Raw genomic sequence first — 18345 nt, 5'->3', positions numbered from 1 at the left:
AGTTCATGGAACCAGTGAGTTTACTGGGTGTCACTTACAGAGCATGTGAAGGGTTTGTTTATAGAAACACAATACCCCAAAAGCAGCCACTTTTATATTTTTAGGAAATATGTAATTCCATAATGTCAACAGGTTTACAGATAATGTTAATCTTAGAGAACATATGTAACAATCATCATACAATCTACTAAATGCAATATCCCACAGATAGAGATTCTGTGGTTTCTGGATAAACACCAGCCAGTAGCAGAACCATTAGTGCTTAAAGGGCCAAGTCAAAGGGCTTGTGTTCATGCTCAGAGCCTGTCACTAATTGATACCCTTGACCTGGTACATCATTTGGTAGTGTTTGTTTTGTGTCTGAACTTTATTATTGTAGAACTGAACTAAGTTTTACCTACTTCATAATAACAGAAGGAGTAACACTTAGGAAATCAGCAATATTATTATTGTATTTTCATCCATGAACATTCTATCAAATGGAACTTTGTCATCATTACACATTAAAATGGGTGAAACATACATATCTTAACTTCTTTTTTTTCTTTTTGTGAATTGGGATGAAATACAAAGCAAAGCTATATACTGAGAAATCATGAATTTTTAAATGTTAACTCTATTAAACTTAGAAAAATTGTGTCTACCAGTGTAAATTCTAAACAGAGTTTAATCGTTAGATGTATGAAATAGCATTTGGGAAGCAGGTAGGAGGATCACCATGTGTTCAAGGCCAGCCTGGGACAACATAATGAATTCCAGTATGAAAATGTATGAAATATTTTTAAATTTAAGAAGGTATGCCTTTTTAGTACAACTACCTGAAGAAAGATGTACAAATAAACAGAAAATCTAAAGTAAGATATCAGGAAGAAAATATTAAGTTCTACAAGGTGTTAGATTTCTTTAATGTTTTTTGTAAAGGACACCTGTGTGCACACTTACAAATAAAAAGGAAAAAAGGACATTAAAAATGGTTAATTTGTGGGCTGTTTACTCATTGACACTGACCTACTTATATATACAAACCTCAACTTAGAAACATTGCTTTGAAAGTCAATGATATATTCAAGGATAATATTTTATGTAAAATCTCATTTTAAAATTATGTTTAATAAATATTTAATTAAGATAAATTATGTTTATATAAGTTGACCAATGTTTTAATCATATAAATATATCAAGGCTACCCTAAATCAGGATATATATAAATCATGTATAAATGAAAAACAATATGAAGTCATTTTAACAACCATATGCTTCTCTCTCCCCTTCAGAATCTGAATAGAAGTCATGGCAACAGGAAATCACTGCAAAGTGGCAGAGTTCATCCTGGCTGGGCTCTCAGAGCAGCCAGGGCTCCAGTTACCCCTGTTCATCCTCTTTCTAGGAATCTATGTTGTCACTGTGGTGGGGAACCTGGGCATGATCATGCTGATCAGGATGAACTCTCACCTGCACACCCCCATGTACTATTTCCTCAGTAGTCTGTCTTTCATTGACCTGTGCGATTCCACTGTCATTACCCCCAAAATGCTGGCGAACTTTGTGACAGAGAAGAGCATTATCTCATACCCTGAGTGCATGACTCAGCTCTACTTATTCCTCATCTTTGCTATTGCAGAGTGTTATATGTTAGCTGCAATGGCATATGATCGCTATGCTGCCATCTGTAAACCCTTGCTTTACAATGTCATCATGTCTTCTAAGATTTGCATTGCCCTAGTCTCAGGGGTGTATACTATAGGTGTCTTTTGTGCAACAATTCATACAGGCTTTCTGATGAGGATCCAATTCTACAAGTTAAATGTGATCAACCATTATTTCTGTGATCTCCCTCCACTCTTAAATCTTGCCTGTTCTAGTACATATGCCAATGAATTATTGGTCCTGTGTTTTGGTACATTTAATATCTTTGTTCCATCTCTCATAATCTTTACCTCCTATGTCTTCATCATTGCCAGCATCCTCCACCTTCGCTCCACTGAGGGTAGGTTCAAAGCCTTCAGAACATGCAGTTCCCACATCTTGGCTGTGTCTATCTTTTTTGGTTCTGCTGCATTCATGTATCTGCAATCCTCATCAGTCAGCTCCATAGACCAAGGAAAAGTGTCTTCTGTCTTTTACACCATTGTCGTGCCCATGTTGAACCCCCTGATTTACAGCCTGAGGAATAAGGATGTCAATATTGCCCTGAAAAAAATGTTAGAAAGAAAAACATGTATGTAAATAGAGGTAATATGAGAGTGATTTAGTAGTTAAATGTTTTGTATTGATATTATTCAATTATATCTTTTTGTCAACATTTTACTCATTTGCTAGGATATTTTGATCTTTTTGCTTTTCCTTGCCTGAATGTTAGCCAAACTAAGCAGGATTGACACCTCTACGCAAACCTCTAGGTCTGTGGGACTTCTTGCCCCACATCCAGGACCTAAAGCAATTCCTAACTCTTATTAGTTCTGTGATGTTTTATAGTGTCAACTTGACAAGACCTAGAATCACCTGTGAGGGATTAACATCAATATGTTCATAGAGGTGGGAAGACAAACCCTAACAGTGGGTGTCTATGGGCCAGGGGTCCTAGACTCCATGAGATACAGAAAGTTAGCTGAGTACAAGCATTCATCACTTTCTGCTTCTTCACTATGTAGTGAATGTGACCAGCTGCTCTAAACCTTTCCCACCATGTTGACTGTAACCTGGAATTGTAAACTGAAATAAACCCTTCCTCACTTTAACTGATTTTTTTTCGGGTATTACGTCCCAGCAACACTAAGGTAATTAGGACAAGGAACTCAATAATTTTACTCTTATGAAATATTTTCAGGGAGACATCAGATATTCCATTTTATCTGCAACCACCAATGACTTACTAATCTTTCAAAGGAGGTGCATGTGTTTTTAAATAAAATTTTAAAGTAAATTTTTATAAGTGAAATCAATTAAATTACATAAATTGAATTTAACTTGATGGTGTGTTTTAAGAACATGCAAGACACAGATGGCATTTTGACCTACTGTACATGATTCACACTAATAATTCTTATGTTTTTGTAAATTAATTTGATCTCCCAGGTGACTTTTCTATAAAGAAGCCCATGCCAGTTTATCAGATGTGATTTTTCTTTCTCTTTCTTGAAACATCATTTTCTTTCTATGTTTTAATAAACTTAAACAACTATGCTTCCAAAACAGCTCAACTTAGGGTTCATTTTAGGGACTGGCAAGGTGGTTCCACTGTTAAATTGACTTCCTATACAAGCATGAGGGCCTGATAATGCCTGAAACTGTCTGAGTTTGAATTTCTATAACCTATGTTAAAAAGCTAGATATGTTCATGCATGCCTGTAACCCTAGTACTGAAGAGGAGAGGAAACTGGGGAATTGCCAGAGATGGTATAAAAAATGGAAAGCTCTAGGATCAGTGATAGATTCAGGTTCAATCATGAGTGGGTAGATGGGGTGTTTTGAATCAGATGTTCCCTATAAACTCATGTGTTTTGAATGCTTGGTTCCCAGCTGATGACAACGCGGAGGTCGAGCGTTGCCTGAGAAAGTGTGTTGTTGGGGGAAGTCTTAGGGATATTATAGTAAGGTTCATCTTTGCCAGAGCTAGACTCACCACCTGCTGCTGTTTTTTCCTGCTTGGTAAGAATGTATTGTCTAGCCCCTACTCAAGCCATATTGTCCCCTGCCATTATGAAACTTCCCCCAGAGATTATAAACCAAAATAAAAATTTTCCTCCCATTAAATGCTTTTGGTCTGGTCCTTGGTCCACACAATGGAAGGTGACTTCAACAGTGGTAGAGTGATGGAACAGAGCACTCTATATCCCGTTCCACTCTAGTCACCATAGAAAACGCACTCCACCAAAAATGACACATGGGTTGCTACAAGTTCACACCCATGTAGATATAACACACATACACACACATGCACAAGTGTATAAAATATATAAAATAGGAAGCCATCAACCCTTGGAATTTCCTTGGGTAAAAGAATCTAAAAGGGAACTCTCCAAGGATTCTGGAATAGGGCAGATGGGCTGAGGCAGAGAGTAACAGAGTAAAATTCTTGCCCTGCTAGTCACACGTGAATCATGCTGCCAAGTTATGTTGCCTGATACAGTTGAAGATCCATGGAACACAGATGTTTCAGCCTCCGTATGTTTACCACTGGGAGTAGAGAGCTCCTTCATTCTCCCTGCTGGTCTATTATTTTTACCATGTGCATTCTTATTAGATATAGCCTTCAATGTGTTGGATACTGCCCTTAAGTATTGTTTTCTATTGTCCCAGTGCCCAATACAGTAGACTTCTGTTTAATGGTGTAATCTCCTTAACAATTTCATTCAAGTGGCTATACTCCCCATGAATGAAACTTTAAAATTTCTCACATTCCTTTCCTTGACAAACTTCACATTCCCCATCTTTTTACTCTACATTTTGTTCTCTTTCACTTTATATCTGAATAAGCAGCTAAGAGAAGCCACACCACAGACACCATGTTATTCTGTATGGACATTTCCTCTGACAATCACATTAGTCCAACACCTTTATATTCATGTTTAGACTCAGGTCATGCAGAATGCAGTCTGTTTCGGTGCCAGAATGTCACATGAACTGCCTCTAGACTATTTCCTGATAGGGTCTATGTTCCCATCTGAAACCTCATTAACCCATCCTCACAAGTTCATATTTCTTTTAGCTTTCTGGTCTTCCAAATTTTCACCCCCAGAGACAGGCATTCTCCTACAAGGATCTACCACCCAGAGGCTTCACCAGCTGGGGATAACATATGAGGATAAATCACAAACACATGACACTATTGAGGAAAATTTAAATTCAAATCAACACGGTAAGTTAATTTTAAAAAGATAATAAAACTCTTCTTTAAAAAAAATTTAATTTACTAGTTTTCTTTTCAGCAAATACAGGCAGTTTGGTACCATTGTTTAGGCTCATCTATGATCTACCCCTCCCATTGGACCCTCCTTGTTGATGTAAATGGGTCGTGCATTGTGGAGTTAGCCCCCAGTTATGGGTATGATAAATGTCTCTGCAAATCATGACCCAACATGTGACTCTGACATTCTTTCCGCCCCCTCTTCCGCAAAATTTCCCTGAGCCATGTTGGGTTCATTTTTAGTCTGCTTCAGTGCTGAGGTGTTGGGGCCTCTGAGGCTCTGGCTCTCTGATTTGGTAGGAGTTGATTTTTCTCTGCATTGGTCTCCTTCCCCTTGGTGCTGGTATCCGGTTCACAGGAAAACATCAACCTTGCTTGTTTCACCAATTGTCCTTAGTTTCAGTTGGGCCCCTTTTGAGGTATGTTGGGTCAGCTTTCTCCTTAGGATCTGCATCTATCTGAAAAAGAGAAGCAGATTCTCCAACCGAGAGTAAGTTAGCACCCAGATAATTGAGATAACACTTACTTATTTGATAGAGAGTTTGATAGGTGTAGGCCCTCTTGTACCCCATGTAGATGGTACCTTGATATTGTAGAGTGGGCTTGTGTTTGGGTATGGTTCTGACTTGTTTCCCAGCTCAAGCTATAGGTCTAGTATCACTGAGGGGATCAGTTAGCCAAATCAAGAGCAGGTGGTTCCCCACCATGGCTGTGTGCCACTATTGCACTTGTGTGGGCATCACATCAGGTTATTTGTTGCTAATTAGGTTAGACAATGGGTTGCTTGGACAGATATTGGTCATTTCCTCCAGTCACCCATGTAGCACCTTCTGGTACTAGACCCGCTGACTGTCTGGGGACTGAATCTCTCCTGGCTTCCAGCCATGCCATTCCATTTTATGTGTCAGCTGCGTATGGAGTCTTCAGCAAATAGGGTCTTACCACTGGCCGTTGGTGGGTCATCAAGTACTCTGACAGAAGTCTGTCATTGTTTTGGGAAATCTTGTAGGTTTCTCTGATCAAAAGCTCATTGTGGATGGTAGCCCCAAGCTGGAAGTGGGGGTTACAGGTCAGTGCCCACTAAGAAATTGAGGAAAAACATAACTAATATACAAGAGTTAGAGAGGAGAGAGATAGAGGGGATAGATGGAGAGGGAGGGAGGGAAGATGTAGGATATTTAGGTTAGACTTGATCCTACCGTCTCCAGTGTCTTGTGGTTCAGGTGTTTCGTGTAAGGGTCTAGTGAAGGTTCAGCTATTTGGTCTGTCTTTTAGGAAGTAGAATTTTATGCTACCATTGCTGTTTGGGTCCAGATTACTGTTTTCCACCCTTTGATGCCCTCGCCCCCCTCCCATCCATCCTATTGTCTAGTCCATGAGGTGCTTGCTGGGTATGTAAGGCATCTTGTGCAGATTCAGGTTAGGTGTTGTAGATGAGTGAGACTATGTGTCGATTTTTTTTCTGTGATTGGGTAAGTTCGCTGAGAATGATCTGTTCCAGGTTCAACCATTTTTCCTCAAATTTCTTTGTGTCGTTTTTTTCTTATTACTGTATAGAATTCCATTGTGTAGATATACCACATCTTTGTTATCCATTCTTCTAATGATGGACATGTGGGTTGATTCCAGCTTTTAGCTGTTATGAATTGAGCCGCTACAAACATGGTTGAGCAAATCTCTCTGACCTGTGGTTTGAAGGTTTTAGGGTAGATGCCCAGTAAGGGTATAACTGGGTCTGTTGGTATTTCTATAGTCAGCTTTTTCAGGAGTCTCCATATTGCTTTCCAAAGTGGTGGTACCATCCTGCATTCCCACCAACAGTGAATGAGTGTCCCTGCTTCTCCACATCCTCACCAGCATTTATTTTATTTGACTTTTTGATGTTGGCTATCCTTATTGGGGCAAGGTGGACTCTCATAGTTGTTTTAATTTGCATTTCTCTGAGGATTAGGGATGATGAACATTTTCTTAAGTGTGTGTTTGCCATTTGTATATCTTCCTCTGTGAATTGCCTGTTCAACTCTATGCCCCATTTTGTGAGTGGGGTATTTGTCTTCTTATTGTCTAGACTTTTGAGTTCCTTGTAAATTCTAGGATAAGGCCTCTACCAGTAGAATAACCTGCAAATATTTTCTCCCATTCTGTGGGTATTCTATTGGCTTTGCTTATTATATGCTTGTCTGTAAAGAAACTTTTCAGCTACATATGATCCCAATGGCTGAGTGACTGTTTAAGAACTTAAGATACTGGGGTTTTGTTTAGGAAGTCTTTTTCCATTCCTATATCATGGAAAGTACTTCCTAAATTTTCTTCCAGTAGTATTGGAGTTTCTGGTCTTATGTTGAGGTCTTTGATCCATTTGGATTTGAGTGTAGTGCATGGTGAAATGTGTGGATCAAATTTTAGTTTACTGCATGTGGTTATCCAGCTTGTCCAGCACCATTTGTTGAAGATACTATCTTTTTCCAGTCTATATTTTTTTGGGCCTTTGTCGAATATCAAGTCGCTATAGTTGCTTGACCCAAAATCTGGGTCTTCAAGTCTATTCCATTGGTCTATACTCCTGTTTTTATGCCAGAACCATGCTGTTTTTATTACTATGGCTTTGTAGTATAGTTTTAGGTCAGGTATGGTAATGCCACCAGAGGTATTTCTTTTGCTGAGGATACGTTTGGATATGCAAGGACTTCTGCCTTTCCATATGAAATTTGAGATTGTTTTTTCTATCTCTGTGAAGAACACTGTAGGGATTTCATTTGAAATTGTGTTAAATCTATATATTGCCTTTGGTAGGATTGTCATCTTTACAATGTTAATTCTGCCTATCCAGGAGCATGGGAGGTCTTTCCATCGTTTCAAGTCCTCCTCAATTTCTTTTTTGAGAGTTTTTATATTTTCATTGTACAGATCTTTTACTTCCTTGGTTAATGTTATTCCAAGGTATTTTTTGTTGTTGTTGTTGCTATTGAAAATGGGACTATGTCCTTTATTTCTTTTTCTTTGTCTTTGTCATTTGCATACAGAAATGCTACCAATTTTTGTGCACTGATTTTTGCTATAGGAATTGATCACCTTCAAGAGTTCTGGAATGGAGTCTCTCAAGTCTCTTACATATACAATCATGTCATCAGCGAATAGAGCTAACTTAACTTCTTCCTTTCCAAATTGTATCCCTTTATTTTCTTCTCCTGTCTTATTGCTTGGGCTAGGACTTCCAGAACTATATTGAAAAGCAGAGGTGAGAGAGGACATCCCTGTCTTGTTCCTGATCTCAATGATAATTCCTCCAGTCTCTCTCCATTAAGTATTATTTGGGCCTTTGGATCTTTGTATATTGCCTTTATTATGTTAAGATGTGAACCGGCCATCCCAGTTCTCTCCAAAGTTTTGATCATGAAGTGATGTTTTATCTTGTCAAAGGCCTTTTCTGCATCTATCAAAATGATCATGTGGTTTTGATGTTTAAGCTTGTTTATGTGGTGTATTACATTGACAGATTTTTGTATGTTGAACCACCCTTGTCTTCCTGGGATAAATCCCACTTGGTCAAGGTGGATAATGCTTTTGATGTGTTGTTGGATTCGGTTTGCGAGTATTTTGTTGAGGGTCTTTGTATCTATGTTCATTAGGGAAATAGGCTGGTAGTTTTCTTTTCTTGTGGCATCTCTGCCTGGTTTTGGGATTAGGGTGATACTAGCTTCATAGAAGGAGTTGGATAGCTTTCCCTGTTCTTCAATTGTGTGGCACAGTTTGAGAAAGATTGGTTTGAGTTCTTCCATGAAGGTTTGATAAAATTCAGCTGGGAATACATCTGGTCCTGGACTCTTCTGTTTTGGGAGGTTTATTATTACTTTTTCAATCTCCGTGAGTGTGGTGGGTTCATTGAGGTGATTAATCTGCTCTGTGTTTAGCTTTGGTAGATTATATGCATCCAGGAATGTATCTATCTCCTCCACATTTTCCAGTTTTGTGGAGTAGAGGTTTTTGAAATAAGTCCTGATGATTCTGCCAATTTCACTTATGTCTGTTGTGATCTCTCCTTTTTCATTTTGAATTTTGTTAATTTGGAGTCTCTCCTTTTTTTTGCTTGAACAATTTGGCCAGAGGTTTGTCAATCTTGTTTATTTTTTCAAAGAACCAGCTCTTTGTTTTGTCAATTGCCTTAAGTGTTTCCTTGGTTTCCAATTCTTTAATTTCTGCTCTGATTTTAATTATTTCTTTCCTTCTGGAGCTCTTTGGGTTGGATTTTTCTTGTTTTTCCAATGCCTTTAGGTGGATGGTTAAGCTATTGATTTGGGATCTTTCTGTCTTTTTTATGAAGGCATTGAGTGCTATGAATTTTCCCCTGAGGACTGCCTTCATTGTGTCCCATAAGTTTTGGTATGATGTGTTCTCATTGTCATTCAATTCCAGGAATTTTGCAATTTCATTTTTTATTTCATCCACTATCCATTTATTGTTTAAGAGTGTGCCATTCAGTTTCTAGTTGCTGTTGGGGTTCTTGTTGGTGGTTTTTGTTGTTGATTTCTAGGAATATAGCATTATGATCTGATATCATACAGGGAATTATGTCAATTTTCCTAAATATTTGGAGGCAGTCTTTGTGTCCCAGTATATGGTCTATTTTAGAGAATGTTCCATGGGCTGCTGAGAAGAATGTGTAGTCTGTGGATTTGGGATGGAAAGTTCCGTAGATGTCTGTTAGGTCTAAGTGCTCTATGGTTTTGTTGAGCTCTCATACTTCCCTGTTGAGCTTCTGTTTGGATGATCTGTCTATTACTGATAATGGTGTGTTAAAGTCCCCAGCTATGATGGTGTTGGTGGTTTTTTTCTGTTTTATTTTCAAGTAGGTTTTGTTTTATGAACTGTGGTGCCCCTGTGTTTGGTGCATACAGACTTATGATTGTAATATCCTCTTGATGGATAGTTCCCTTTACAAGTAGGAAGTAGCCTTCTTTGTCTTTTTTGATTGTTTTTGGTTTGAAATCAATTTTTATCTGATATTAATATAGCTACACCTGCTTATTTCTTATTCCCATTTGCTTGGAATATCGTTTTCTACCCTTTCACCCTGAGGAGGTTTCTGTCTTTAGTGGTAAGGTGGGTTTCTTGAAGGCAGAAGATTGAGGGGTCTAATTTTTTGATCCACCTTGTTAGCCTGTGTCTCTTGATGGGTGAATTAAGGCCATTAATATTTAGGGTTATGACTGGGAGATTTGATTTGATACCTGTCATGTTGTGGTGGTAGAGGTATGTTGGTGTTTTCATGGAATTTGAAATTTTTTGTGTCTACTCTTGGTTTGGGTTGTTGTGATCTGCTTCTTGTAGGCATTTGTGTTTGCTTATTTGTTTCTTCTCTGTGGAGAATTTCCTGGAATACTTTCTGTAGGTTTCGTTTTGTGTTCATATAATTGTAAAGCTAAGTTTTGTCATGGAAAGTTTTCCTTTCACCATCGTATTATAAGGGAGACTTTTAATAAAACACTTTTAAAAAGCACAATAAACTTTAGTGAAGCATTGGATGATGCAAAGCTCTTGTTATGTTTTTTGTGTTGTTAATCTGAATATCTATCACTTTTATCATTTTTATAAGAACAATTATGATATAAACTATCTAAAACAATTAATGTAATCTGCACAGAAGACACAGGATATGTCCTACAAACCTTTTTCATGGTTTGAGAATTTAAGGAGGTCTGATTTTTATCTCTTCAACCATGAAAATATTTGTTTCTTAGTTCCAATAGCAGCACCATAAGATAAATTTAGACCATTCTATTACTGTCCTTGAACTCTTAATAGTAGAAATAAAACAAGACAATTCTTAGTCTTATAAAAGTTATTGATAATATGGATGAAACTTGCCGAGCATGGATTTATTGTATTATTTTGAAATTGATATCCCTATGGTGAGTAAGATGTAATTTTTCAGGACAGGGGTTGGTACTAAGAAGTCTGTTAATCACCATGTGAGCTATAAACCAATTTATTGTCTAGGAGCTTATTCAAAATTCAAAGAATCTCAATTCTACTGGTTCAGAGTATGTACTTTATCGAAATCTTTCATTGATATATATGCAGAAAAACTTTAAATTATTTTTTTTATACATTTAGGAACTTTACTATATGGAGAAATTATATGTTTCTCATCCCCTTCATGTTGTCTTTATATTTCTTCTTTTCTGCCCCCATTCCACTAACAGCCATTATCAGTGGGAATATTGATATATCCCATGGGGTTATGAATTTATCAGTCAGTTTCTGTAGGAGTGTGGACTATGCCTCAGTATACTCCTTCCCACCCAGTGGCTCTTACAATCTTTCTGCCCCCTCTTCTGCAATGTTCATTTATTCTTAATTGTCAAGTTTAGAATTGACAGGTATCCATGATGGGCGCCATTTGACTGGCCTTGTATCCATAGCTCTGGGCTATTTGGCAGCAAGACTTTAGCACATACATGCAAGTAAGATTATGCACATTCAGTGTTACTGATAAGAGCTGGCCATTCCTTAAGATTTATGCTTGTATTGCTGGGAACAAAGGATTTGTTTGTTTCCCACCTTGGGATAATCTTTTGTACTGAGAAGTGATTGAAGTGCAAGACTCTATAACAGAAAGGAGTTACTTGTGTGAAGCTCATGGAATTGTCCATGGGCAAACTGTTTAGAAGAAGATATAGAAAGGACTGCTGAGAAATAAATGTGGCTTCAGTCCTGAACTGGAGTCCTTGTTTTCATTCTTTCTCCTGTCTTTCTTTAATCTTCACTCCCCATCAGGCTCAAACCCTTTCAGCCAGCAGGCTCTGGCATATCCACTTAAAGGATAACTATATATTTTGTAATATATATGACCATGAGTAATTTTTTCCCCTCAGGCATTTGTTTCCAGGGAAATGACAATCCTTGAAGAGGTTCTACATATTATAGCTGGCAAACAAAAATGCAAGACTAAGCTTTGTACCATGGCAGTCAGAACTGCTTAGGTAACTATAATTGTCAGAATGTTTGTTACCCTGAAGCTGAAGATGAACGAACTGAAAAGTTACCCTTGGAGATAGTGATCTGTGATGTAGACCAAGCTCAAAATGACTACTAAGATTGATAACAAATCCTTGCTTTCTCAACCCTGATGATTGAGGAATTCCAGGAACCTGCAGCTCCCAGCACCAACATTAGTTCCTTTCAGAACCAGCAAATAAAACTTGATTTTGAAATTTCAGGCAAAAGAAAGGTGGGTGTGTTTGTCCCACACTTGTGATATGAGAACTTCAGGTACAAATTAATCACTGTGAAATGTCCCTGAGTATTTCTATTCATTCATTTAACCATTCACTTATTCACAAAATACTTAAAAATAAAAACCTTCTTATGATCTACCATATGTGTTACTGAGAGAGGAGATAGATTGCAATAGGGTTTATGGTATAGTTCACAGCCAAATAAGTAATGTGTTATTAGTAATTCACAACTTGCTGAGTATATTGTAAACCCAAATCAATTAAGATTTTGGAGAACAACTCCACCATGACAAGAGGTTTGGATGACATAGAAGAGGAAATACGTATTTATCAGCAACAAAGCAAGTGATATATATATATATATATATATATATATATATATATGTATATATATATATATATATATATATATATATATATATATATATATATATACACACACACACATATGTGCATATATATATACATTCACATATATATGATATATACATATATATGTATATATAGACACATATATATGTATATATATGCACATATATATGATATATATCATATATATATACATAAATATGATATATATATATATAATCATTATTAATGTTGCAAATAAAACTGAATTTAAGAAGCGACAAATTCCATTTAATAAAATTGATCCAGAGTAAAATAATCCTATAGAAAATATGAGACATTGTATTTCAAAGACAGAAGGGGAATCACATCACTCAAAGCACTGTGTTCTTCTCTCTCTTCAGAATCTGAATATAGGGGATGGAAGAAGGAAATCATTCCATGTTGACTGATTTCATCCTTGCTGGGTTAACAGACTAGCCAGAGCTGCAGCTGCCCCTGTTCCTCCTCTTCCTAGGAATCTACGTGCTCACGGTGGTGGGGAGCCTGGGCATGATCATCCTGATCCTGCTCAGTTCCCACCTGCACACTCCCATGTACTTTTTCCTTAGCAGTCTGTCCTTCATTGACTTCTGCCAGTGTACTGTCATCTCCCCTAAAATGCTGGTGAACTTTGTGACAGAGAAGAATATTATTTCCTATCCTGAGTGCATGACTCAGCTTTACCGTTTCCTTGTGTTTGCGATCTCAGAATGTTACATGTTAGCTGCAATGGCATATGACCATTATATTGCTATTTGTAGCCCCTTGCTTTATAATATCATCATGTCTCACCAGGCCTGCTTTTATCTTGTTCTAGGGGTGTATATGATAGGTGTAGTTTGTGCATCAGCTCATGTCAGCTGCATGTTTAGGGTTCATTTCTGCAGATTTGATGTGATCAGCCATTACTTCTGTGATCTTATTTCTATCTTAAAGCTCTCCTGTTCTAATATGTTTGTCAATGAATTGCTTATTCTAATATTTAGCAGAATTAATATCATCACACCAACCCTGACTATCCTTAGCTCTTATATCTTTATCCTTGCCAGCATCCTCCACATTTGCTCTACTGAGGGCAGGTCCAAAGCCTTCATCACCTGCAGCTCCCACAACTCTGCTGTTGCTTTTTTCTTTGGTTCTTCTACCTTCATGTATCTAAAACCATCACCAATGAGCTCTATGGATGAAGGGAAAGTGACATCTCTGTTTTATACCATTATTGTGCCCATGCTAAACCCCCTGTTCTACAGTCTGAGGAATAAGGATGTTAATATTTCTGTAAAGAAAATGCTAAAGAGAAAAGCATTTTAATGATAAAAGTAATATAAAAACATTTTATAAGTTCTAATTGATTGCTATTCCACTGTGTAAAGTGGTATGTTTATTTTAATCCATCTACTTTTATTCTAGTTCATTTTTAAAAATTATTTTAATTCCATGAGCATTATTTCTTTTCCTCTGACCCTCTTAACAGCATCTATTACTACACTTAGTAAGTATCACTAAGACAATGTAGAAATCATGGGTTCATGAATCCACTGATGCCATTGTCATCACCTTTGTTATTTTCTTCTATGAGTGATAGAACTATTTCTCAACATGATGTTTATACCCAATAATGAGTTACATTATGTCTTTGTATATCTACTTTAAATATAGTTAATATTGGGCTGAAGAGGGCTGGAGAGATGGCTTAGCGGTTAAGCGCTTGCCTGTGAAGCCTAAGGACCCTGGTTAGAGGGTCGATTCCCTGGGACCCATGTTAGCCAGATTCACAAGGGGGCACACGCATCTGGAGTTTGTTTGCAGTGGCTGGAGGCCCTGTCACTCCCATTCTCTCTCTCTCTCTCTCTCTCTCTCTCTCTCTCTATCTCTATCTCTATCTGTCTCTTTCTTTCTCTGCCTGTTGCTCTCAAATCAATAAATAAAATAAACAAAAAATTTAAAAAAATGGGCTGAAGAGATGGCTTAGTGGCTAAGGCACTTGCCTGTGAAGTCTAAGGATCTAGGTTCAATTCTCCAGTACACACATAAGCCACATGCAAAAGGTGGTGTAGTTATCTGGAATTTGTTTGCAGGTCCTGAAGGCCCTGGCATGACCATTCTCTCTCTTTCTCCCTCTTTTCTCTCTTTCTTCAATAAATAAATGAATAAAATATTTTTAAAAGATATTAAAGATTATGGAATGAAGAGATGGCTTGACAGTTATGGCACTTGATTGCAAAGCCTAAGGACCCAAGTTTGATTCCCCAGAACCCACTTAAACCAGATGCACAAGGTAGCACATGTGTCTGGAGTTCATTTGCAGCGCTGGGGTATGGTATGTGCTCTCTTTCTCTCTCTCTTTCTTTCTCTCTCTCTCTAATAAATATGTAAAAAATTAAAAATTGTTTTGCTTCCGTTTAAGATGGTGGTGTAGGTACCACGCCAAAACAGCCTAGGGAGGAAAAAGACAAAAAATACTCAGCAAAATACACTCTTTTACTAAAAAGTGAGGTGTATAGGAAATTGAAGTAGCAGCAGAGAACTAGAAGAGATCCAGAGCATCCAGAGCCTGCACAGGCCAGCAAAAGCGGCCCCGGTAGGACTGCCAACCACTGTGGCGGCGCACCAGAAAGCTGCCAGACTTGGCTTCAGCCACGGGAAAAGCCAGGTGGGGGGATTTCCACTCATACCGGCGCTCTCCGCAACTCAGGAAATGTGAAAGGACAGAGGCAGTGAGCAATGGAGGAGCAGACCACGAGGTAGAAGAACATGTGGAACAGTGAGAGAACCAGATCAGCTGTGGCTCCCTCCTCTCCCCCACCACCTGAGCCCAGCTCTAGTGAACAGAGCAGTGCTATCGGGACCTGGCCATGCCAACTTGAGCCAACAGTGGGAACCAAACAGGAGCAGAGTCCAGGAGCAACATCAGTGGCCCTGGCACTGGTAACTGTGGCCCCAGCAGCAGCACATCCAGTAGCGGTAGCAGCAGCATAGCCAACAACAACAGACCCAGCAGCAGCAGCTTCAGTGGCAGCAGTGGCAGTGGACCCAGCAGCAGCAGCTTCAGCAGCAGCAGTGACTCCAGCAGTGGCAGCTACAGCAGCATTAGAGGCATCAGCAGTGGTGGGCCCAGCAGCAGCAGCTTCAGCAGCAGTGGCAACAGGCCCAGCAGAGGCAGCTTTAGCAGCAGCAGTTCCAGCAGCGGGGTGCTGATCTGCAGGGCCATAGTTGCCAGGCTTGGTTTGCCTTGCAGGAAAAGCCAGTGCCCAGCTACAGAAATCAGGACAGCAACCCAATGACCCAGGCAGCAACTTGACTGAGACCAAACTCATCCAAGGTAACTGGGATTGCACCAGGGAAGGGTCTCACTTGGTCACAAGCTGACTTGGATCCCTCAACAGACCAGAAATCTTAACCTCTTTGTTGATAGAGGATCTGGTTGTTATAATAACTACTGTTGCATACATACTTGGGGCTGTTTTTGACTGAATGGGTACAATGTTTAGTTAACTTTTAAAATCTACCTGTATTTTATTCCACTCAGCCAACTTGAATACTCCCATAGCAGGGAAACTCAACCCCTAGGAGCACCTTTGTAGATAACTCTGAGAGTCTTAAGAGCCACACCTAACACCTTAAGCTCCTACCCTGAATATATAACATCAAATCAATTGATACAACTAAAAACACCCAGCTAGCTAAAAAATCCAAGCATTAACTTAATCCAAGATGCAAAAATATATACATTATAACACAAGAAACACTAAAATGCAAGATGATATAAATCCACCTAAAAGTATTAATGCATCAGAAATGACCTCCAGTGAGAATGAGTTAGAGGAAATGCCTGAGAAAGATTTCAAAAGAATGACTGTAAATATGTCCAAAGAAGTCAGAGAACAAATCAAAGGAGTCAAAGAGGAACTCAAAGAGGAAATCAAAGGAATCAAAGAAGATGCAGGACACAAATTTAATGAAATAAAGAAGACAATAAAAGACATGAAAAGGAAATAGAAATAATAAAGAAAAACCAGTCAGAATTACTAGCAATGAAGAACAGAGTTAATAAAATAAAAAACACTGTAGAAAATCTCACCAGTAGAATGGATGAAGGAGAGGACAGAATATCTAAGCTAGAAGACCAGGTGGCAGATCTAATACAGTCCAACAAAGAGAAAGACAAACTTAAAGAAAAGTATGAGTGGGAATTTCAAGATATTCAGGACAGTATGAAAAGGTCAAATATAAGAATTCAGAGGATAGTAGAAGAAGAATTCCACTCCAAAGGCATAGTAGGCATCTTCAACCAAATCATAGAAGAATATTTCCCCCAAATTGGGAAAGAGGTGTCGATGCAGATACAGGAAGCCTTTAGAACCCCAGCCAGACAAAACCTGGAAAGAACCTCTCCTCACCATATTATAATCAAACTTTCAAAAACACAAAGCAAAGAAAAAATATTGAAAGCAGTTAGAGAGAAAAATCAAGTTACCTACAAAAGCAAGCCCATCAGGATTACAGCAGATTATTCAACACAAACTTTAAAAGCCAGAAGGACTTGGAGTGATATATTCCAAGTTCTGAAAGATAACAACTGTCAACCAAGGTTACTTTATCTTGCAAAGTTATCCATTCAAATAGATGGAGAAATAAAGACATTCCATGACAAAAGCAGGTTAAAGGAGTATTTGAAGACAAAACCAGGTCTACAGAAAATACTTGATAGAATCCTCCATGCTGAAGAAAAGGAAAAGCACACATATAAGGAACCTAGAAAAAACAAGCAATACTCAAATACTAGTTAACAGAAGAGAGCACAGGTAGAACCAGAACCACAAAAAAAAAAAAAAAATGGCAAACATAAATACACACCTTCCAATAATATCTCTCAATATCAACAGCCTCAATGCCCCAACAAAAAGACATAGGTTTGAAGACTGGGTTAAAAAGTAGAATCCTACAATTTGTTGTCTCCAAGAAACTCACCTTTCCACAAAGGATAGATATTATCTTAGGGTGAAAAGTTGGAAGATGCTGTTTCAAGAAAATGGGCCTAGAAAAAAAGCAGGGGTTGCTATCCTAACATCTGACAAGGTAGAGTTTAGTCCTACGTTAGTCAAGAAAGATAAGGAAGGTCACTTTATATTGATTAAGGGCACACTCCAACAGGAGGACATTAAAATTCTAAACATATATGCACCTAACATGGGGGCTCACAAATTCATCCAACAAATACTATTGGAACTAAGGTCACAGATAACACCAAACACAGTGGTGGTGGGTGACTTTAACACCCCACTCTCATCATTGACAGGTCATCCCAGGAAAAAAATAAACAGAGAGGCATCTGGACTAAATGAGGTCATAGAAGGAATGGACCTAACAGATATATACAGGACATTTCATCCAAAGGCTGCAGAATATACATTCTTTCAGCAGCACATGGAACATTCTCTAAAATAGACCACATATTAGGACACAAAGAAAATCTTAACAAATTCAGGAAAATTGAAATAATTCCTTGCATTCTATCTGACCACAATGGAATTAAACTATAAATCAGTAGCAAGAAATGCTATAGAGCATACACAAAATCATGGAAACTAAACAATACACTACTAAATGATGAATGGGTCAATGAAGAAATCAAGAAGTAAATCAAAAAATTTATAGAGTCAATAATGAGATAATGAGACCACAACATACCAAAATCTCTGGGACACAATGAAGGCAATACTAAGAGGTAAATTTATTGCCTTAAGTGCCTATATTAAGAAATTAGGAAGGTCACAAGTAAACTACCTAATGCTTCACCTTAAAGCCTTC

General features: G+C 38.1%; 1 protein-coding gene and 1 pseudogene across 1 annotated transcript; both read left to right on the top strand.

Moving 5' to 3' along the window:
• The first annotated feature begins 1287 nt into the window (after nucleotides 1-1287).
• On the top strand, nucleotides 1288-2226 carry LOC101598545 (olfactory receptor 8G1-like). The gene has a single exon (XM_012951702.2). It carries the CDS (start codon nucleotides 1291-1293, stop codon nucleotides 2224-2226), a length of 936 nt encoding a protein of 311 aa, XP_012807156.1. The 5' UTR covers nucleotides 1288-1290.
• A 10686-nt stretch (nucleotides 2227-12912) lies between these two features.
• Nucleotides 12913-13845, top strand: LOC101598841 (annotated as a pseudogene).
• Nucleotides 13846-18345: the final 4500 nt, after the last annotated feature.

The sequence above is a fragment of the Jaculus jaculus genome, chromosome 3 (assembly GCF_020740685.1).
Source record: "Jaculus jaculus isolate mJacJac1 chromosome 3, mJacJac1.mat.Y.cur, whole genome shotgun sequence".
Lineage (NCBI taxonomy): Eukaryota > Metazoa > Chordata > Mammalia > Rodentia > Dipodidae > Jaculus > Jaculus jaculus.
This window is presented reverse-complemented; position numbering and strand designations above follow the sequence as displayed.